The following is a 23,225-nucleotide window of genomic DNA, read 5'->3' as shown; positions in this document are numbered from 1 at the left end:
ATGGAATCAGCCAAGACATTCACTACATTTGCTTTTCTCTCCCTTTTATAGTAAGTGCATTTGTGTGTCGCACAAAAACATAAAGTTGCAAAATAATCCCTTAACATGTGCAAATGCATGTACAAGTGCACATACGAATGCCACACATCTGCTGTCATCATGTTGGGATGAAAGACTTATTTGACAGCTGTGACATCAAACAGCGGGCCCTTTTAATGATGCAGACACACTCAAATTAAGACCTCATTAGAATCCATGCAGATAACACACTGATGAGCCAAGACAGTTTGTTGAAGGATTTATAGAGTAGGCTAGTGTTTCCTACTTTATATTGGTGTGTTTATTGTGCAGTCTTGTGAAATGGGCCTAAACATTGTTTCCTAGAGTGTTGGTGTTGTGTTTTTAGTATATTCCAACAGATTTTCTGAAGTCACAGACAAAACCTCTTTGTACATTGAAACAAGAATGGGCGAGTAGAGGCTACTGGCTTTAACAGGAGAATGTCGGGTGTTTTTCTACGACTGCTCCTCTCTTTTCCACCGTTGTTTACAAACCAATAAATCACAACCAACCGTCAAATAGCACACAAGTCTCGCCGATGTCCGCTTGAGATCATACGTCGGTATTAAATATATTGCTCGTAAACAGCAGCCAGCATGCCGCAGTGTGTTTACAGCAAACAGCTGATAGAGTTACGCTAAATACTGGGTCCAGAGTGGTTGTTTTAAGTTTTCATCAGTCAGGACGTTTTTACACGGAGCTGAAGTCGGTCTCTTCTTCTCCAAAACAAGCGGAACAGCTGATTACAGCAGGTAATAATAGTGTTGTAGTCAAGACCGCCCAAACAGAGACCAAGTCAAGACCAAGACCAGAGTTTATCGAGACTGAGATAAAGACCAAGACTTTTAAGGGCAGAGACCAAGTCGATACCAAGACCGAGGGAGGGCAAGACCAAGTCGAGACCGAGACACGACCAAGATTTTTAAGGGCTGACACCAAGTCGAGACCGAGGGAGGCCGAGACCAATTCAAGACCAAGACCGGTTCCCCACAATAAAATGTGGAACGAGATCATAGGTACTTCTCAAATTGATCTGAAAGATCCACATTCCCATTAGAACACCCACATACAAAAGAGCTGAAATCAATGTAAATATCTTTATGCAACACTCCATTTCCATGCTTACCCATCGCGGGGAGAGGGGACAGCTGTTAACAGGAACAACATATTTTTTATTAGTGTCATTGGTTGCATTTGAAGCAATATGTTTTACATCCATTGAAAGTTAGGAAGTTAACAAATAAATCAGAGAATGCAAAAGCAATTTATTGATATTCCCAAAGTCTTGATTGGTCTTGGAATAAAATCCCAAGTCCTCAATGTCCGAGACCGAGACAAACCAAGTACAAATGCGATCGAGTCCGAGACAAGACCAAGACCATCAAAAAGTGGTCTTATGACTAGTCTCAAGACCAAGACCAGTCTCGAGTACTACAACATTAGGTAATAAAGCTTGTTAAACATCCTGTTCCTCCGACGCTCAGGCGGCACAGACGTGAGTCCTGCAGCTGATCTGCAGCTCTTGTCAGCTGGAAAAGTTTTAATAACCTTACAACCTGTTGCGATTTTATTTTTGTGTTGCTTTCTTTGTGCTGGAGTTATTGTAAGAACTTAATGGCTTTATCTTTGTTATTCAATGTGTAACAAACTTTATCGTGTGTGTCTCTACATTATACTCCCCACACAAAAAAAGCTGCTTTAATGGTCAAGCATAGCCTATAGTTTTTCATTATATTCTGATCAAATCTAATGTTCATTTATAAATTTGGCTCATGGATAGTGGTTACAAATAATGCCTGTTCATCGCTTTGTATGGCGTACAGGCCTACAGCCTATATCAGCTGGTTAGCTGGCTCTTTAGATCACGGTGGAAACGCACACAACAGTGGGCTGAAGCAACCTTTTAGTTCCTTGAAAAGAGATCCAGGGACTTAAAAGTCCCCGGTACTTTTGGTCGAAACGCGGCTTAATGGCACTGACCATGATAATGTCTTCTTGAATGGCAATTGTAAATGATTATGGAAATGTAAAAACCTACAAGGACATGTGACAGTTAATTATCTGGAGACATAAAGCAGGTGTTGACATCAGATGATGTTTATTCAAAGTCATCTCGCATGTGATTTTCCTCTCTCCTGTCACTCTCAACCCATCGTGACCTCCGGTTAAAGTGACCCTCTTCCATCTTGCAGGATGTTCGTCCTACTATCCATTTCCCTTTGTCCTTTTCTCCAGTCTGGAGTTCACTTCCTGTCATGCTGTCATGTGGACATTGATGTCCCTGTCTCTGCTGCCAAGACCCATGACATCTGTCTAGACGCTTCTATGCTGTTGGCTTACAAACCAGGGACACCGCCTCCTGATTAGCCAGTAACCATCTCTCATCCTTTCTTTTCGTCCTGCCTCCTATTATCATCCGTTTACACTCTCACACAAATGGACCCTGAGTCTGATAATAAAATTGAACTGAAATCACTGCTTTTCTAGTTCATGTGCATTGTGGTAAAATCACCAGTTAAGTAGCACATATGAGCAGGCGCACGGGAAGACATTTTTGCTTGGGGGTGCTGCAGAGTAGAAATGCGCGCTTACAAAAGTTACGCAATTACAGTAATGTATTTTGCTTTAATGCAGTTATATAAGGTATTACTAAAAATAAATCAGTAATATTAGGCCTACACCCTTTTCAATCTCAGTAACTCACATTACAACTCATTTTCAACCCGAAGTGATTTTTTTTATACACCTAGAAACATTTCGGCACCAGAAAACAAATCCATGAGTAAAGAGTAACGTTATTTCCTGTTGCGGAAATCTGATGGTCGAGATTGAAGGCAGAGAGCAAACTACGGGGGGAGCTCGACTCCTCTTAACATAACGGTAGCTCCCCTGATTGATCATGCGTAAATATTTTTATAGGCCATGTGTTTGTGCTTTAACAAATTACTTTCATGGTCAGAGAGGCTGCTGTCAGTTGCTCCTGACCGACTTGCCCAACACTGAGCGCATGACACGACTGTGTGTGGGCACACTGACACACTTTCCTTAAACACAGAGTGGTTATGGTTGTATGAGGTCACCAAGGTCCATACCTCCGTAATTATATGAATGTATGTATAAATTGAATCATTCGAATAAAAAACATTGATAACACGATCAACTTAAATGAACGGCATGCAGGCGCAGCTGATTTAAACTTTGAACTTGAAAAACTGTTCCACGCTCAGTGTCCACACCTGGGGAAACACATGAAGCACATGAAAACCTTATGCATGCAATAACTGAGAGCACTGCTGTTTGCGGGCAGAGCATTGGGCAAAACATTTTGTGACTTTCCAGGTGGGTGAAATAGGGTGAAGCGTCTGCCCATTAAAAGAGACGCTATGCGCATTTACGCATGGGGCACAAACGTTTAAAATGACTGACGGCAGCCACTCAAATCTTTAAGGTAGGTTAAACCGATAAAGAAAACACTCATACATCAACGACAAAAGAAATCACCTGGAAAGTTAATAGGACAGGTAGAGGTGGGATAAATCTGGGAAGATGATTAGTTAGGTTGGGGGCCGTAGGATGATTTGTGCGTACATGATTATTCAGATATTGTCAGAGCCAATCCGCACATCACACCGATGTAGTTACTACAATTGTGACATAACAGTGCGAACAGCGGCTGACGTCACATAATTAGGCTGTATCCTCTACATTCAGCACAAACCTGCTGTGTTTTATGTTGTCATATAGTAACAATGGTGCCCATTATGCAGTCTGCACATGTAATTTGAACACTGTGTTCCTCCCTGTCAATAGGGGGTGCTGCAGCATCCTCCGCACCCCCCTTCCCGTGCCCTTGCATATGAGGCTGCGCAGAGCGATAGGCTTCTAACATATTTGATTTTTTTTAAAAGCATATACCTCACAAGCAGCTGTGACATGCGTGGTATTGTTCACATACTTGATGATTTAAAGGTATAACCACTGGGCGGCAGATCAGGGCCAAGCATCCCTGGCCCACACCAGAATATCGTCCTTAAGAAATTAGGATTCTGCACATTAACGTGACTAAACACGGCACTTGAGGACGTTACTATATTGTCAATTTTGAGATCACAGCAGGAAAAATTGCACCTTTGTAGATTAGTTTCTTACACCTTTCCTCTGTTGTTAATGCTGTCCATTCAGTCAGGTGCTGACTTTACTTTACATCCTGCCTCCTCTGTTCATGGAGCTTAATTATGTCTTGAGGACATGCAGCATTAAAGTTAGGATAAGCAATTTAGTTTAGAAGCATTTTTTGTTATATTTGAATTTCTCTTTACACCCTGATCACAGTCAACAAATCAAATGCTCTGACACAAAAATTGTCTGTTGCAGGGGTGTAGTAAGCACGGCCAATCATTTAATTTGGTCCGAATAAAATGATTGGCTAGCCTACGTGTCTCTCTACGTGCGTACCTGCCTAACTGCGTGCACTCTGCCCTGTTGGATACTTTCAAAATCTGGCTGTCTCTTGCTAGTTTCTCTATCGTTGCGTACGCACAGCTTTAATCTCAGAGGATAAGCACAACCAAAGCTCTGAAGGAACACAGGATTTGCAGGGTAGACATCATGCACACATGAATGCATGGTTAAAAGCCGGTATATCAGAGAAAAACAAGGAGAGAATGTCCTGGTGCAAAAAAATCTTTCAAGATGTGTGACGATAGTCCTGTAACTGACGCTTTCTTTTGTCCGTCACATTTTGTCACCTTTTGTTCATGCGATGCTGTAAATTCATTATATTGCATATCAGGAGCCTCTTCTATTCAAGAGTGCAAACCTTCCACCTTTGCAAATTCAGTGCGTACTCATACCAGACGGCATGGCTTTGCACATTCACATAGCATATCAGAGGTTTTTTTTCAACTATAGTCACTAATTAAGTGACAGCATTGTGTCACCACTGCACAGGCTTATTTACCCCATCCAAACTCCACCTGAGCATCAATAATAGCGCTAGGGTAGATGTTATTGTTTTTACTGCATTTTTATTAGTACCTTCCTCACCCTCCTCCCCCCCCCCTTCCCTTTCTGCATTCATCTCTTATACCTCCTCCCTTTGTGGCTTCTACCGGCTTCTAGGCGAAAGAGCAGGCTGCTCTTTTTTTCCTCTGTTTCTCTCTCTTCCGCCCTCCATTGTGTCCATCCCTCTCTCTCCAGAAAAAGGAAGCACATAAGGAGTTTTTCAAGTTTTCATACAATGATAGTGACAAAGTCGTTGAACTCTGTGGGACACCCAGGGTGGGTTGTTTTGCTTCCACTGTATCATTAGTGTCTTTAACAAACACATTATCTCGCTCTGAACCACCCCTCATCCAGGCCATTTAGGGTGAGAATTAGACTGTAACAAGTAGCCGTCCCCTTTATATAGGTCATCTACTGCTAATGACACTCACTGAAATACACACAGAGGAGATTGGGTTTGGGTCTGGAAACTGTACTGTTTTTGATGGGTCAACAGAATCACGTTGCAGCAGGAAATTAACACAAAGATGTTTATTTTTTTATTTTTTTTTGTAGTAATGGTTGCAGGTTGGGCACAATTAAGCTTTTATCGCCAACATGGGGTTTTGAGAGTTGCAGCTGTATGGCTAACAGGCATTTCCCTTCACTGATCTTTAAGCCTGAGACAACACGTCCCACAAGGAATTTTTGTTAATATGACCTTATAGTATAGAGTACATGCATTTTTATTTGAAATGTAATTATGAAATAAAATCTAAGCAGCACAACCAGAAAAGGCATGCATAAAATATTGAATTTCAGACAATATCCACTATTATCTATTTACTAAATAATCAGGATTAGCATAATTACATTCCATATACCACATAAAAGGAATCAAAGCTGGAATACATAGACGCCACATTAACAGCAATAACTGGGCGGTCTCACATTTTCTACATGTTAATACTTGAAGATTAAAGTGACTGTGACTGACTTTCTGCTAATTTAGACATCTATTATTGATAAAAATTCTGTCACAACCGCATTGTGTCACAACCACTGCATCATAATGGAAATTTACAGTATATATTGAAGTGCAGATTTAACTGTATGCATATTAACTATGGCCCAGAGGCATCTCTCAACAGAGGGGAAACAAAAGGGGCTGCTTTGTAGACAACATGGATCATGTGTAATTATGTGATGGTTTGTCAACACTGTCACGTTTGCTTTCATTCTTCAATAATATGTGCATTCATTTGACTCAATCATGGTTAAACCTCATTTGATGAGTTCTCATTGTAAACTTACGGACTGAAATGCTATAAATAGTACTTTGTTGCATGTAAATGTATTATAATTATGTAGTTCGGATTGTTATGTTAAACCCATTGAGTCCAGTTTTAATGATCCCTCTGTCAAAAGGACTTTAGGACAACATATTGCATTGTTTCTAAAGAAATATATTCAACGATTAAGTAAACATACTTTTAGGCAGAAAGGGAGATTAATGAGAATGTTTCTATCTAAAAGAAAACAATGTTGATTTTGGAAAAAGTATTAAAATGAGGAATGAATCCGCTTATTACATTATAAATGTGTTTGTTTGTTTTGTTTTTATCACTGTATATTTATTTAAAATCAAAACCTGTTTGATGGCAGCTCTCAATAACCCGTGTTTTGTGAGGGAAAGGGAACTAATATGCCACATCACTGTTTTGTAATTGAAAATCATTGCATCGGTTCCACCACTGAACCTGACTGATGTCACATAAATGTTGATTTGTTCTGAGTGGCTTTCCCCGCACAACACTTCCATTATTGCTTTTTTATTACTTTTGTTGTTGCTGTTTTCCATTGAGAAATAATTCTTTAATATATATTTCAATATTTCTGCGACTCTCGCCTCCACTGTGTTGTCATTTCTCTGCACAGATGTGGCAGAGCTAAGGCAAGGTATTTCTGCTTGCAGTTAGACATATGATGCTCACATCGCAGTGTAGTTTCACGTGGCAGTCTTAGTGTTCCCCGGTGAGTTGTGGCACATTAAGGAATAACAAATGAGTCCATGACCCAGGGTAGTTATTCAGGGTGTGTTTGTGGAGCAGACAAACAGTGTATGCTATTTGCTTTGCAGTAGATTCATAAGTGAAAATTGCATTGTGCCTCCATTTGGAGAGCAGGTGATGGAGTGTGGAGGGAAACAAAGAGATTGTCACTCTCTCGGTTTCTGATGATGCTGTACCAGTCTGCTGAAAGGCTCACACATTCTGCCTGTCATCTTAACACTGAATCAGACTTGTCAACATACTGAATGTGTCCGCTTCTTAAACTAGATTGATATTGAGAGCTGCAATTCTGTGGTATTGCGTGCAATTGTTTGCATATTTCTGAGTATTTTGAGCATGTGAGAAAGTCTTTGACGCACGCTGAAGTGCACGCATGTGACTTTTGCTTCCTGTAAACTTTGATCCTCTGACCCAGCCTGTCTGGGTAACATATTCTTCACACATACATGTGCTGGGGAGACAGACAGAGGGATGGGCATATGGATGCTGCCGTTTGAAGTCACTTAACATCCACTGCCACGGCTCATTTGACCCATGCACTGTGGAGTTAACATGCATGACAATTTTACGATGCGGTGAAACCCGTCGAGGGCAGCTCTGAGTATCGTATGTGGTAAAGCTCTGAGAACAGTATGCATAGAATGAGGCAGCCTCTCTGAAGTGGAGAAGAGAGCATGTTGGAGACACATGGGCTTTTTAGTGTGAGTTTTTAAGTGCATCTTGGGAACTTAGAAGAGTGGTCCCAATCTTTTTTTTTTGTCCGGTACCCACACATGGTGACCTTTACATTGCGTCAAGGAATGTTTTTTTTTAGTTTTTACCGCAGAGCAAAGCACAGTGGATGTGGTAGATTCCTGATTCATGTAAAGCCATAAAAAACATAGTTATCTTGCAACTGGTAATGTTTAGTCTCTTTCTTTTATCAGTAGATTTGGTTCATTTTGTGTTTGTATAACTACGACTTGGAATGACCAACCATTGGACTTTTCTAGCTTACTTTTCATTATTTCAGTTATTGTGACCGTAATTGTGTCTGTATTTTCAACCTAAATACAAATATGTGGATATGTATTGTTTGGTTTTTCCAAATTATAGTCTGTTTTCTAAAATTAGCTGAGCCTATCTGCAATCTTTTGCACATACAGTACCCCCTGGCAACTTCAGACCTATCCCCTGTGGTACACAAACCCCTGGTTGGAAACCACTGACTTCGGCCACATATAGGGTGTATAGCATTTTCAAGTTCCAGTTCACAAGAGTGTTCAGCTCCAATGACTATAATAAAACAGACCAGGAACCAGTGATGTACCACTTTGGATGTCACAGTTCCTAGCAAAGAACAAAACAAAATTACAACACCATAGCTCTTTGTTCAACTGTCCATTTTTTTGTTTGTGGAACTATTTTGAGTAGTTGAATTAGGTACTCAGGCATTTCACTTTATAGTTCAAGAATCAAAATTACCACTCCTCCACATACAGTAGTTGTGAAGGCCTAACCTAACATAAGTGACATTGCTAGGCGTTAAGTGCATCATAGAAAATCAAAATGCGTGTTCACCAGCAGGAAGGCAAACAGTGTATAAAAGTTTCTGCACATTGCCTCTTGGTAAATCAAATAAATCACTATGCCAAACATAATTAGCCTAGCACATTGTTCTTTTTAAAGCATGTATTTCCACCGTGGAACTAAGCACACAGAATGCCACTGCAATGTTGGAGTCCCACTAGCTCCCTATGGAATTAAATTATGTTTCCTGGGTGACTGGTGAAAGCCTACTTCACCAAAAATCAAAGCCATGTTCATCTTATTATTCTATCTCATCTCTGCCCAAAGTAAATAATTGTGTTCTATGTGGGCTACCTAAATTGAAGGAAATAAGTGAACTATTGTAAGAGTGATTTGAAAAAGAGCAGTTTAAAAGTGAACATTTGAAAAGGTATCCTATGTTGTTCACAGACAAACTGACAAAAGAGGCAGGAGAGAAAAGAGGGAGAGCTCTGGTAACGAGTAAGAAGTCGCCCATAATTTACAGATACAGTGGGTTTCCTGCATCAGCCCACAGAGGTCCTTATGTTGGTCAGTAGTGGGGATCAAACAGCTCGCCATCATTTTCTTTTAACCCCACCCCCACCCCTCTCTCCAAAACCAAAACCAGCACACCAGCACTCTCCGCCTCCACATGATATCAGCCAGGAAGAATTTCAATCTCAGAAATTATATCATGAATGATGCATAAGGCGGAAAAATGCATTTACCCTGGCGACAACACAATGAGCTGTTGTTGCAAACACCGTAATGGAAAAATACGAAGGTTACGGTGATGAAAATGTATTATGAAACCTGGAAGACATTTGTGAATGTTGTCTCCTTCTGAGCTGAGGGAGCACAACAGAGGACATAACCATAGCTTATAAGGAAATTCCTCAATATTTCTACAAAGGCAAGATGAATTTGTCTTGAAGTCCTCAGGGACATGTAGCAAAGAGTATCTTTGCATGCATGTGTGCTTGCCCTCTTATACTATGCATCCATGAGTTTTGTCTCCTTTTGCTGGAGCACAGGGGTAAGGCGACTGTGCCCATATTCCATGTTAATAATGAATTTTTGATATGAGCTCCACATGAAATTTTAATCTCTGGAATATTAGCTCACCGAGGGAGATACAAAATCAAATCAGGGGGTCGTGATTAAGCGGGCGAAGCGCATATCGACCCATTTAAATTCACATTAACCCGGCATCAAAATGTATGAGCCATGACATTGATGGCAGACATAATTTAGTGGTGTTATGTCTGTTTTGCAAAGTGAAGGTGTGATCCCTCCATCACACATCTGTAAAAGAGGGGAATTTACACTTGATATGGTAGATGATACTTCTTGGATGTTTGTAAATGGATGAGTACAAGGCTAGCAAAAATATATATTTTTCTTATCAACAAATCCCTCACAAATACTAAAACTAACGATCATGTTGAGTGTGTAGCCAAAGTCTAATGTAGCTTTTTACTCTGCTAAACACCTCTATTGTTGTTACAAAAAAAACACATCAATGAGCACAACGGTGACATTATCCCTCATTATGATGAACATGGGCACTTCAGTTCATTTTGAGTCAATCACATTTACCATTCTGGTGCTGTAAAAACTCACCACAGCACCAAATGTGTATTAATCCTCAAACAAGGCACTACTTGCTCCTATAAGTAACATGTGCTAAAAATCACAGTGCCCTCCTGTTTGAGCAAATTCCTTGACCTTTTTGACTTTACATTTTGATACATTATTATATATTTATGAAATTTTTGAAGCCCTGCGATGGACTGGCGACCTGTCCAGGGTGTACCCTGCCTTTCGCCCGATGTCAGCTTGGATTGGCTCCAGTCCCCCGCGACCCTGTACGGGATGGATGGATGGTTTGAATAGGCTTGGGGCTGAGTGCCGAAGACAGGGCAGGGAAGTATTGAGAGAGAAACTAACACGTTATTGGTTTTGATGTTTTCGTGGGATTTGTTGACAGAAAAAAAAATAGAATAACATCAGAATTACACTTATTCAATGTGTGAAGGTTTTTGACTGCCGCTCAGTTTGTAACAGAAAATATATTTCAGATGTTACACCATAATCAAAATTCATATCAAGTGTTCTCTGTAATTCTCCCTGTACCTTTGCTTAAATTTACGTGCAACAGCACAGTTGAATGGCACATGGAAGAACATTCCCAAAGCCTGTTTTGTGCCATAGCACTCGCTGTGCCTTATGCTGGATGAATATTTTACCAGTTACGCCAGCAGAGAATAGGCCAAGCTGAGAGAGTTAGTAAAACAAAGCCCCACCGCTGTGTTAGCATACTCAAAGGCTCAATAATGTATCACCCACTTTTGTTCCTTACACAGCATCTATCATCTCAGCATAATACAGAGTAGCTAGAAAGCCATTTTCTATAAGCATTAATGGGACAAAGATTGACAATGTGAGCGTGTTTGTGTGTACTGTCACATATATGTGTATGCATGGCTGTGAGTTTCTGAGATGCAGTGCTGTGCAGGAGTGGTGTGTGTAATTACGTGAGAGAATGAGTGTAGATCTTAAAACCAAACTAAACACCTTAGTGCCTCTGGGCTGATAGGACACACTTAGTTGTCATTGGCTTGGATTGCACTCATGGGAAAAATTCTGTAGCTGCATAATGTGATGTATTAAGCTGTGCTCTGCAGCAACGTATGGTAATTTGTGCGATTTTTATTTAATCAGGTAACATTGTATTTCAACTAAATGGAACACTGCATGAGCAAGGTGAGCCTCTAATCGTTTTGCTCATAAGCCATATATTCGGCTCTTTTTATCTTTTGTATCTTACTTTAAAACACGTTGTGCCCTGTGACAAACTTTAAATTACTTTTTAGGTGTGAAAATTATATCAAGAGGTTGATTAATAAGCATACCCAACCATCTGTTGGTGAATGGATAATATTGTTGCAGCTACTACATGATGACAGATCAGGACAGCAGACTGTGTCAATAATATGTCAATATACAGGAGAGGTAATCATTTTTGGCACATACAGATTCTTTTGGCCAAGGGCATGTGTACAACAGACACTCTATACAAGAACTATACAATGAGGTACATTTAATACAGTTTCTGTGTCAATTTGATTATAAAATCCAGTGTTTCCACAATCACCACTATGTTCTTTCAGCCAGCAGGCCGCCAACTCTGTGTTTAGTGCCACAGCATACCTGGCCCCATGTTAACTTGCATCAAAATGATTCAAGTGAGTTTCATGCAGTGAAGTATACAGATTTTAAATTTGGGCAAAAGGAAGGACTGGTGTTTCTTTGGGAAAGAAAAATATCCCAAAACACATCCCTAGTTTCCACTCACCTGTTATTAGAAAAACTGAATGGCAATGCCAGAAATGTGAAAATTGGCTAGATAGGAAGAGGTAGAACACCTGGCATTTCAAATAAGAGATGTGACAAAGACGGGGAATGGGGGTGGGGGCAAAGTATTTGAAGACACTTTCTGTGCACTTTTCTGCTTCTTCTGCTATAGTATAGACCAGGGGTATTCAATTAGAATTCAAAGAGGTCAGTTACAGAAAATATCCCAAAGCAAAGGTCCGGAACATCAAAACGACTAACTTACGTTAACATTCAGTACCGTAACGTATAGTTGTATCAACATATGTCAGTTTTCACATCAAACTAGAGGGATAATAAATAACTACTCTAATAATAAATTCTAAATTTAAGTAAACTAAAATAAAGTGCCTAATCTTTTAGAAAAAATGAAATAAAAAGTGTAGCTTGAAGTGATGAAGTGTAGTCTTAACCAATTTTATAATAAACACTCAACACATCATAACAAATGAACAGCTGTAATGCCTCCTCTTCTCTTTCATTCCCTCTTACAGAGCTACCACTTTTCTACTTTCTCTTGTTCAGTGAGAAACGTTATCTCTAGTTTGTCCTGCCAGCTAGGATGGGAGATCTATGAGAGATTCTGGTTTTGAACTGCCCGTGGGAGGAATATACATGTAAAAATCTGTACATTCTTGATGAAATCGCTTTTCCCTTTCATCTCCTCAGTGTGTGTGTTTCCAAAACGTCTCTGGTGAATCTCTCGTGGACTCGACTTGCAAGCATCGGAATGCACAGATTTGATTGGCTGAGCAGCGTCACATGAGACATTGAAGCACATGCGATTGGTCTGTGAGTTTCCTGGACCGTTAAACCATTACAGTAAATGCTAGAAAAGCTGTGTGGGTTAAAATATAAACGCTCTGTCACGAGTATGTCGGGTAGTATGTCTCAATAATAAATCGGCTGTAGGTCGGTGGTCCGGAGAGGACAGCGGCTGGGTCCGGATCCGGACCGCGGTCCGCCTATTAGTGACCACTGGTATAGACAAATAATTCACATCATGCTACTGCTCACATTTACATGCCTCAAAACACAATAAAAAATAAACCACACAAAAAACATAAGGTGTGATGTAACATACAACAAATTAGACACATTTTAATAGACACATAACTGTAGCTTTCTCTAATCACTCTCAAACGTACGTGTGTATATGCCAAGGTGATTATAGCAATGCCACCCACAAAACGTTATTCAAATTTTGAATTAGTAGAAAGGTAATGTCTATAACTAATAATAATAATATAGAAAAATGTGGCTTAATTCAGTTCCTTAAGCTCTTCACTGTATGGTACATTTGCATTCTTTATCTGAAACCCCTGCCAACACCCATTTACCCAACAACTCTATTAAAGGCATGTTTAAGTGACAGGTGTTTTAGGCTGTTTGTTCAGATGTAATATGGTAATTGGATTGAAAATGGCTGCCCTGGATGATGGCACAGATCCTCCGCCTCACAGCCCTTTGTTTCCAACAGAAGGTTTGAATCAGGAATGTGGATTTTGTCAGTCCCCCGGTGAGCAGGAGAAGGGCCTTACACATTACCAGCTTGCGCTCTCGCCTTCTTTCTTTGGCTCCGTAACATGCTGTTCTGTGACTGAGAGTGTTTAGGTCGGAGACATTTGTGCATATGTTGGATTAAGAACAGGAAAGAGAGGTCAAGCTAATAAGTTGCCCCCATCTGTCTGTAGAATCTGACTTTGCTGAACACATGTAGCCACTGTAGAAAAAATATTTTGAACCTGACTTTTTCAAGTCTCCTGCAGCTTTGCTCTGCTAACAGCTGCGTTGTGCGTATCTCCTGTTTACGGCTGCAGTGGACAGAGACAGGTTGTGATGTGGACACACTGTAATGTTAAGTCTTGGATGCGGGTGGGGTTTGAAGTCAAGTGTCACAGAGCGGCTTGATAACAGACAGAATAGCAGAGTGTTGAAGAAGTGTTTGACAACAGCCTCTACAAAGGGAAAAGCAGAGTGATGCTGCCATCCGCTCATCAGTGGCAACAGAAAATGTTGGGAAGCGCTCATCAAAGGGCAGTAAGCTGCCCGCCTGACTTTGCCTGCTGTTGTCTGACCAGCTGACTAGCCGGCTGACAGAATGATGGCTCCTTTGTAGTGCTACCTTTGTGTCTCCACATTTTCTGGCTCCTCACAAATTAAACTCAAGCTTTTGAAGTGAGTTGATGCGCTCATATGCTTCTCCCCTCTCCAACTCCCCGATCCCACTTCCTCCTACTCTTTCCCTCCACTTGGTTGGCCTGCTTGTCTTTTGAATGCATTTTGCAGACTCAGGCTCCCACAGCAAGATCTGAGTGCAGCTCCTCAACCTATATACAAGGAGCACAGGAACGCTCCCTCTGGCATCTGCAAACTTGTCAGCAAGACACCCTCACAGCAGCAGCAACACAGCAACTACTGCTTCCTTGCAGTTTTCTCCAAACAGACAACACGGAACCCCATTGTCTTTTGCTTTAATTGTGCTCCTTCAAGCTGCTGGTTAGTCACACAACAAGCAAGAGTGGCATACCTGAGGGAAGTAAATACTGTGGTGTCAAACCAAGGATTGGCTTATACACTCATACACATGCACACACCCTCGTCGAGTGTGTACTGATGCTTAGAGGAGCAGCTGAGAAGCCCTGTAGAGCCAATTACACCTATAACTCTAATCTCTTGAGTAAGCTGAATGGATAGAGAAGAGGAAGAGAGGAGAAAGAAACAAGGCTAAAGGGTGGAAGGGATGGGAGATGACCATAGTTGGTGGTAAGGACAAGCAGGGATGGATTGATGAAAAACATAAGAGAAGTAGTAGGAGGAGTGGAAAAGAGACAGCGGTAGGGTGCGGAAGTGAGTAAGAAATTAAAGTGTTGACAAAAAGAAGAGTTGGAGAAAGAGAGTCCATTAAGATGTCAGTAATGTGAAAAGCGGAGAAATAGAGAGAGAATGGGGTAAAGGAGGAGGAGTGTTGGCAGGAGCGTGCGGGCAGCTCCAAGTCTCACCATGGCGTTAGATGCAGTGCCCCCAGTCAAGACACATATCTATCTGTCTAACTTTTATCAGTTAAATGGATACAGCCCTGAGAGCCCCATCGGCGGAACGCAAGACTTGTAACATCTGACGTGTCTTCTCCCTCAAGCGTTGTCAAAAGGCAACAAGGGCTTCCTTTAATGTGATACCTACCTGTCATGTCAGCTGCCTCCATCTCCGTCTTTCTCTCCATCTTTCTCTTTCTTACCTTATCACTCTTTCACCTCTTGCACCATGATCTATAACTCCTATTTTCTCTCTCTTTCTTTTTTTTTGCTTAACTCAGATCCTCGCCTTCTTTTTTTCTTTATACTAATACCCACCCTCCCCTGTAGCATGGTAATGTTCCCAGAAATTACAGTGAGGTAAACAGAGCAGTGTGTCGAAATGAAATAACAGCTATCGGGCTGTCAGCTCTAGCAAGGGGGCCATCCGTCAGCAGGAAATGACACATTGGCCGCCCCCCACCCCCACTCCTGTCACACACACAGTTGGATTCCTCCTGTCCTGCTCATGGCAAGGTGAAGGAATTATGCTCATCAAAGGCCCAGCGCAGCCTGGAGCCTTTCCATTAGCCTTCTACAACACTGGTCAGTGGCGAGGGGACAGACACACCTGCCAACACACACACAAGAAGCAGTCGCTTCTGGGAAACATGCATAGCATTACAGTGTATATAAATATATTTGAGAGAACATAATTACTCCGAGATAGGATATATGCACAGGTACACACACACACACACACACCTCAATTACCACTTCATTCATAGCCTGACAGCAGAGTGTGTGTGAAGGTTGACATTAAAGGAAATTAAATCTCCTCGTGGAATGGGCCAGCCCATCTCACCTCCCGTCAAAATGCTTCCATTTCCACTCGTCCCCGTAACCTTCTCATCTGGGTATTTAAGGCTTTGTGGTGCGGAACGTCATCAAAGAGGGAACTTAGCGAGGCGACGGTGCGTAGACGAGGCCTCCCCGTGATAATCCCCCAGCAAACGTAGCCCTCTGCTATTAGCCCATGCACACAAATTACTGCTTCACGTTCTGTCGGGCTCTTTCACCGCGTGTGCCGTCACATGCTTATTGGAGAAAGTGCTTTCATTCAAAAGCGTGCCCCATCCCCACTCTCTCTCTCTCACACACACACACACACACACACACACACACACACAAACTCTCGTATCATTGGCTTAGCCAGTGAGTCAGTCAGTTAACTCTTTGATCCAGACCTCCTGTCTGCATTGGAATACGAAGCCTATTTGACATAATCCTGAAAAACATCGCCTCACATAACCAACGAAACTCAAAGGAAAGCACAGCTGCACAGCTACACACACCAAAGGGACTTAGCAGGAGAGTGACACGTGTACAGTAGATTTTTACTGGCAGATTTAATTAAGCTTCATTCACTGCCAAATCCTGTGTTGTACAAACGCTTGTGAGCCCTTTCTCACTCGCTCTGAAGCCCGTAAATGTGACAAACCTGCAGAAGAAGGAGGAGTTTAGCTTGTCCCCAAAGTTAGGCAATTGAGTTGCTGGTTAAAGGAGAAAGAGCTGGGCTTTTCCTGCTTTCACATCGGGCACCGGCTTTCACCCAAATGCTTTAATCAAGATCAAACGCGTCCTGTCCGATAAGACAGCTAATTAATGGGGGGGGGGGAGACTTCCTCCTTCTTAACCTCTTCCTCTGCCATCAACAGAAAGCAAAACAAGACAGAGTGAGAGACTGTAAAGATTCTCAAAGACAGTGTTTACATGCAGGCTGCAACTGAAGTATCTCCCCGACTGAGAAGAAGACAGACTTCTGTATTGAAGTTGCTGTTTACAGTACTGCATATATGTGTCTGAAATAGATCACTAAAAAAGATTCACATTGCTCTTCTTTTTGAGGCATTTATTTGAAGCCAAATCAACTGAATTCAAAGTAGTGCTATTACAGATTACATGGCTCTTTTTGAGTTAGGAAAGAAAACTGTATTATTCTAAATTGTAGCTGTGTGCATAATGTATTAATTGTCTTTGGGGGAAAGTCAGTTAGTTCTTCTACTTGTCCTTGTGCCACTTGTCTTGATGCCAGTTCACAAGGTTTATGAGATTTGACTTGGGCAATCTAATTTAGCCACTCCTGAACTAATGGACTAACTTTAACATTAATATCTAAACATAAACATGTCTTGATAAATTGCTGTAGTTATTCAGAATATACCCATAACCCTTCCCTATTTGTTACATAAATCCTAACCATCACACAGATTATTGCCTTTCTACATGGCATGCTCCTTTCAAAGGTCCTCCACTACTCACATTATTGATCTGAACTAGATTACAATGTAGTTTTCTGATAAGAGAGGGTGTTATTTAGGCTGAGAAGGAAATTTACTTTGGATTCACCGCATTAAATACATACATTTAAAGTGTTCACAATGGTAGCTTCATAAGATACGTTCAAAATTATCCACAAGATCAATATCTATTAACAAATGTCAGCTGAGTGGATTCAATTGACTGGCTTGAAAATATACTGCCACCAAATCTTAAAGATTTAAAGATTAACATCATCCTCTGAGGGTGCTGGGAAAACCAATGCAGATTCTACTGTTGTATACAACTGTGAATGGATGTAAATCTTATCAATGCAGTATTCATTCACTCATCACATTACGCTGGCCACAGATCACAGCATAGATGCCTTTTTGTAAATTGCTTTTGTTCTTGCTAGTGTTAACCTGTCCTGGCTGCTGTTGGATGAAACATTTGGATGTTGGATAAAGACAACATGTGATGAATGAGAACTGGTAACAGATCAGAATCTGGCTGGCTGCCTGATTAAATAGTACCTGGGTAGGAGGATGGATTGAATATAATTTGATATGTAAGAAAAGAACATTCTAATGTACACACTGCACATTAGAGACTGACTTATAGCATAGATGGATGGATAGCTGGTTGACTTGCATGGTGGCTGCCTGGCTCTGTGACTTACTGACTGACTGACTGGTGGGGCTCGGCTGCTGTTTCCAGCTGTTCTACTGTAGAGCTCACAGGGCCCTCTGCTACCTCAGGCTCAACCCACCACCAGCTGTGCAGCTTCACCTAGCTAGCAGCAGCCTCTGGGCACTACAGAGAAAATCCTGTTGTACAATACACACTACACAGCTTCTCATTCTCTTTTTCTGTCTCTCATTCTCTTTAAATTTAATACTTATATCCAAAAGGCTATTGTAAAAACTATTGTAAATATTTACAGTGTGCAAGATGTTACAAGATGTCAGACTCCTAATACTGTCCACTAGCACAAATCCATAATGTAGCCTACACACTCACAATTTCACTCGTAGAACCAGAGGCACAGTAAACTATTGATGTATCCATATTGCATGTGAGCATATTAATGTGGGATCGTCAATGAGGCCAAACGTCATGTGAGTTCAGCCAGAGTTTGGTTCCACTGTTGGCAGCATTGTGACGTGTTCTGTGATGGCTCACGACTCAGAGCTGATGCATATTTCACAATTCCTACGACTGCTGGTGATACATTATTTCTTATCTTTTCCTATCCCTTTCCTGCTGTCTCCTCTATCCGTCCCCGCCCTCCCTGCTCTTCTGTCTCCTGGCCCTGCAGCAACAGGAGCAGGACCCCACCAACCTGTACATCTCCAACCTGCCGGTGTCTATGGATGAGCAGGAGCTGGAGAACATGCTGAAGCCCCTAGGTCACGTCATCTCCACAAGGATACTGAGGGATGCCAATGGGGTCAGCAGAGGAGTCGGCTTCGCCAGGTACACAGTGATGATAATGACATGGAGGCATCAGTTTAAAGGCAGTCACTCTGTTCAACTGGTTATCCTGCTGATTGTATGAAAGCAATAACAGATTTTTAATACATTATAGTACATGTGCCCTCATGCTACATCTGGGTCAAATCTTAATTACATACTTACTGTACACATTTGTTGTTAAGTTTTGCTTGACTACTCTTCTGGTACTTCACAGATTCAGTAACAACAATTATTTTGCATATGGATTTCACCAATGTTAGTTGTGCAGACACTCTTATAAATGCACAGACTGAAGTGCACACATGAACAAGCAGACACACAGAGAGACCCATGTATATATGCATGCACTGGCATACAGGAACACACCACTTACTATGTGCATACACACATTCTCCCTAAAAAGACACTTGTCAGATGAATCCTGCTAATGGGCAGTGGAAGCTTTAAAAGGTGATTTGTTTCTTTTCCAAGCCTGCTTGGCAATGCATCTGCCAGTGGATGAGTTAGTCTTATTCATGCCTGTGCATCAGAGTGTGTGCCCTCGTGTGTATGTGCACACGTGCTTGCACATTCACATACTTTTATGGATACCAGCAATTACCCCCTTGTCTCTACAGTATGGCCAGGCCTGCTATATTTCCACCACCAAGCCAACCGCTGAACAGTTTATTTCTTTTTCTACTTATAAAAGTTTCCACTTCAGCTTGTTAATCCCCCAAAGTCATAAACCGCTCTGTCCTTGTCCTCTGCAGCAGCCACCAGGCTCTCATTCCTCTCCACACTTTCCTCCTTTGTTTACCCAGAGGAGGCCACTGACGGCCACAGCACCGCCATCTTGCAGAATTTTTTCTTAATCACCTGCTCTGGCTGAACTCCTCTCCTATTCCCTGCTCTATTACCGAGGGTTACAGTGGGACAGACGAGCACAAACACACATACACACACACCCACACATGTACATGCACAAACATGATCATATGCACAGACAGGTCTCTACACACGTCTACACCCTCTGCAAGCACATATACCCACACACACACACACACACACACACACACACACACACACACACACACACATTCATAAGCAGACTCGCACACACAGAGACAGGTAGGCAGCCTCCTGCAGGCCAACAAGCAGAGCACAGCAACAACCTGCCACAAGCCACCTGTTCAGGCAGCCCTCGGTGGGAGGAGGAAGAGACAAGATGGAAAGGGAGAGTGAGATGGCGGGAGAGAGAGGGACAGGAGTGTGAAACAACGGCCAGGTAAAAAGAACTAATCATAGAGGTTATTATGAAGAGAAAGAGAAGGTGATGGGAAGGAGAAGGCAGTATGAGATGGAGAAAGATTGAGGAATAGAAAGAGAAACGAGTAAATGCAGCAGTCTGGAAGAAAATGTGAAAAGTGAATGAGTAGTGTTTTGTTTAGTTTATTGTTTGTGAATGGATCAAGAAATAAAATAGAATGGTGGTAATTGATAAGTACAGAGATTCGGACAACGGAGAAAAAAAAAATCAATATATTTCATGAATTGTAGAGCTCTGTTACCTGTGTCAACAGAGAGACAGACAGACAGCTGCTGAGGGTTGGGCCATGAGGGGCATTAGAGAGAGTAAACTGAGCTAAGTGTTTGTGGGCCGATCCATTACTGTTATCAGAGCCCATTACTCCAGCCCCAGCACTAATCATTGCAGACAGCAGCACCTGATGCCATTAACCAGCAGCACACAGAGAAAAGCCAGCCTTCCTCACTACCTACCTGCCTGGCTCTCCGGCTGACTGGCTATCCCAAAAGCCTGACTGACCAACACACAGTCTGGCTGACCGATTTGTGTCCCTATGACTGCCTAACAGCCTGTCTGCCTTATTTACTCCTTGTCTCCCCACCTGTTTTCTGCCTACCTACCTGTTGGAAAGAGTGAATTAGAGACGGCGTTGAGGAAGAGGCGAACAATGAATAGCCAGAGGGGGTGTGAGGAGGATGGATAAAGAGCGCTAGGGAATAGCGAGGGAAGCTAAGCATCGACACTTCCAGTCAGAGAATCACTCGAAACTCTGCATAAGGGGGATGCATTTAACCTGATTTTTGTGTTAAAACAGACAGCAACAAAATAATGTCAAAACAGCTTTTGTTTTGATAATGCAGTACACAGCCACATACACTATTATTTCAGAAGCACTAAGTTGAGTGTGTACCCTGTACAGGGTTGTTAGGCTTTAGTGAAAGAGAGCAAAAGAGATAAAGAGGTTAGCCATGCTTCATGCAGATCCTCACCGCCTTCTAAAGTGAAAGCATTATGAGGGGTTTTTGGCATGTTTAGTGCAGTTGTGTGTGTGAACATGGATTAGGAGCATTATTATGAATGTGTGCACACATACAGATTATATGTAAACATAAACACACTGTATATTTATTTCAGTTCAATAAAGCTTTAGAGACATGATGCTTTCATCAAAAGAAATTGCCAAAGCATATTCACAAACGAGTAAAATGAATTATACATACAAAACAAGTTATGATATACTACATGGAATAAAACGACTAAACTCTTAAAGTGAGGGAAAAAAAGAAGCAAAAATGTTGCATGAACTGTTTGAATAAGCTCTTCTCCTGGGAGGGAAGGACAGGGTGGTGTTTGGGGGAAATGAGTCCTTAGCACTGAGTATTGAATGCATTCAGTTACTGGAAGCAGCCGTAGACTGCTTCATTGTATTACTCTCTTTTACTAATTCTTTGATCCAATCATAATTTTATAAATTTTAGACCAATGTATTTAGACATAGTTCATTTATGGCTGTTTGTGTTTAGACCTTTAGAACATTTGAGGACTATAAAAAAATTTCAAACCATAAACACGTATTACATATATACATACTCTTTGAATCAGCTGAATGACAGTGCTTTGTGTTTTTAAAGACCAGTTGTCATGATTAGTAATCAGCTAAGTCACAGTGGCTGGTTAAGCGGAAGAAGAAAGAGAGATGGGGAAAAGGGTGGATACTGGGTCAGTGAGAGATGGATGATGCCAGGAAGTGTGGAAAAAAGATTACATATTCTAAAAAGAGAAGTACGGAGAGGAAAAGGGAGAAAGATTGTTGATGTGGATAGGGTGTAGCGGAGAAACAAAAGGATGGACAGAGAAGGAAGGAAAGGAGGGCACGGAAAGTGAGAGAGATGGGGCGGGAGAGAGCGAGGGTAACACTGAAAGATGGAGGAAATAACCAAGGTTGAAAGACGGGGAGGAATGAGAGAGACGTCAAAAAGAAGAGGTGCAGACGGGCCGGGAGTAAGATGGATGGGACGGGGAGAGCGATAAAGAAGCTATGGTTAAAAAAAAAAGAAAGATGAAGGTAGAGATAGGAGAAGGATGAGAGACGGAGGACAGAGAAGTGAGAGGTTGACAGGATGATATAAGTATTCTTGGAGGGGAGAGCGAATAAAGCATGAAAATCTGGAAAGCAATGAATTCTGCACATTCCAAGAGCATATTACCATAGGCATAGGAGTCACTCAAGCCTGCATTTTAATATGAGTCCATTGTGAGTGTATATTAAAGAATCTGCATGGTAACATACCGTATATAAACTAGGTGAAAATTCATGTGAGGCTATGTGTTTTTTGATACTGTAACCTAACATGATAATGTTTGATATATAGGAAAAAGTATGATATAGTAATAATAATAATGATGCGATGGACAGTAAAAAAAACAGCATTCCTAATTTTTCTTTACCCTTATTATTATATTAATTTATACTTGATGTGATTGCCATAATATTCAGTACAGATATCCATGATGGCTGGAGGATGAATCCTAATGACTTTACCCTGACTCCTGTAATATAATAATAATAATAATAATAATATAATATAATACACTTTATTTATATAGCACTTTTCTTAACAACAAAGTGCTTTACGAAAAGAAATAAACCAGACAAGGCAGATAAAATGAGAACGAGGCCAAAGAACATGATTAAAGAGGAAGTAAAGAGATTAAAATGAGTAAATAAAAAGGAATAAAAACAGTAAAAACAATATCAAAAATTTCCAAAAGCTTTCAAAAAGAGAAATGTTTTAGAGATTTAAAAGAAGCTAGAGACTTCTACGTTAAGTAGGCAGAGAGTCCCATAGTGTGGGGGCTCTAATAGCAAAAGCCTGATCACCCTCTGTCAACTGAGACCTGGGAGTAACCAGCAGGGCTCGGTCTGGAGATCTCAGTGGTGGAGAGGGCACATACCAGGTCAATAAATCAGAGATGTGTTTAGGACGAAGGTCCTTAAATATGGGTAATAAAATTTTAAAATCATTTCACAGGGGTGATATGAATGTGCCTCTTTGTCCCAGTAACAAGTCGAGCAGCAGCGTT

At 41.4% G+C, this 23,225-nt stretch overlaps 1 protein-coding gene across 11 annotated transcripts in view; it reads left to right on the top strand.

The window, feature by feature from the left end:
- Positions 1 to 23,225, top strand: part of rbms3 (RNA binding motif, single stranded interacting protein) — a 305,125-nt gene that overhangs the window by 210,982 nt on the left and 70,918 nt on the right. For 6 of the 11 annotated variants that reach the window (XM_038725793.1, XM_038725795.1, XM_038725800.1 and 3 more), the window contains one exon: positions 18,696 to 18,853. In XM_038725793.1, coding sequence (XP_038581721.1) covers positions 18,696 to 18,853 — 158 coding nt within the window. Of the gene's footprint in view, positions 1 to 18,686; positions 18,854 to 23,225 lie in introns of all 11 variants that reach the window. The other 5 variants (XM_038725792.1, XM_038725790.1, XM_038725794.1 and 2 more) reach the window with 1 other exon arrangement.

Source organism: Micropterus salmoides, unplaced genomic scaffold (genome assembly GCF_014851395.1).
Source record: "Micropterus salmoides isolate LMB-PRFRI ecotype aquatic unplaced genomic scaffold, ASM1485139v1 Ms_hic_scaffold_17, whole genome shotgun sequence".
Taxonomy (NCBI): Eukaryota; Metazoa; Chordata; class Actinopteri; order Centrarchiformes; family Centrarchidae; genus Micropterus; species Micropterus salmoides.
Note: the sequence above shows the minus strand (reverse complement) of the source record. Positions and strands in the feature narration are given on the sequence as shown.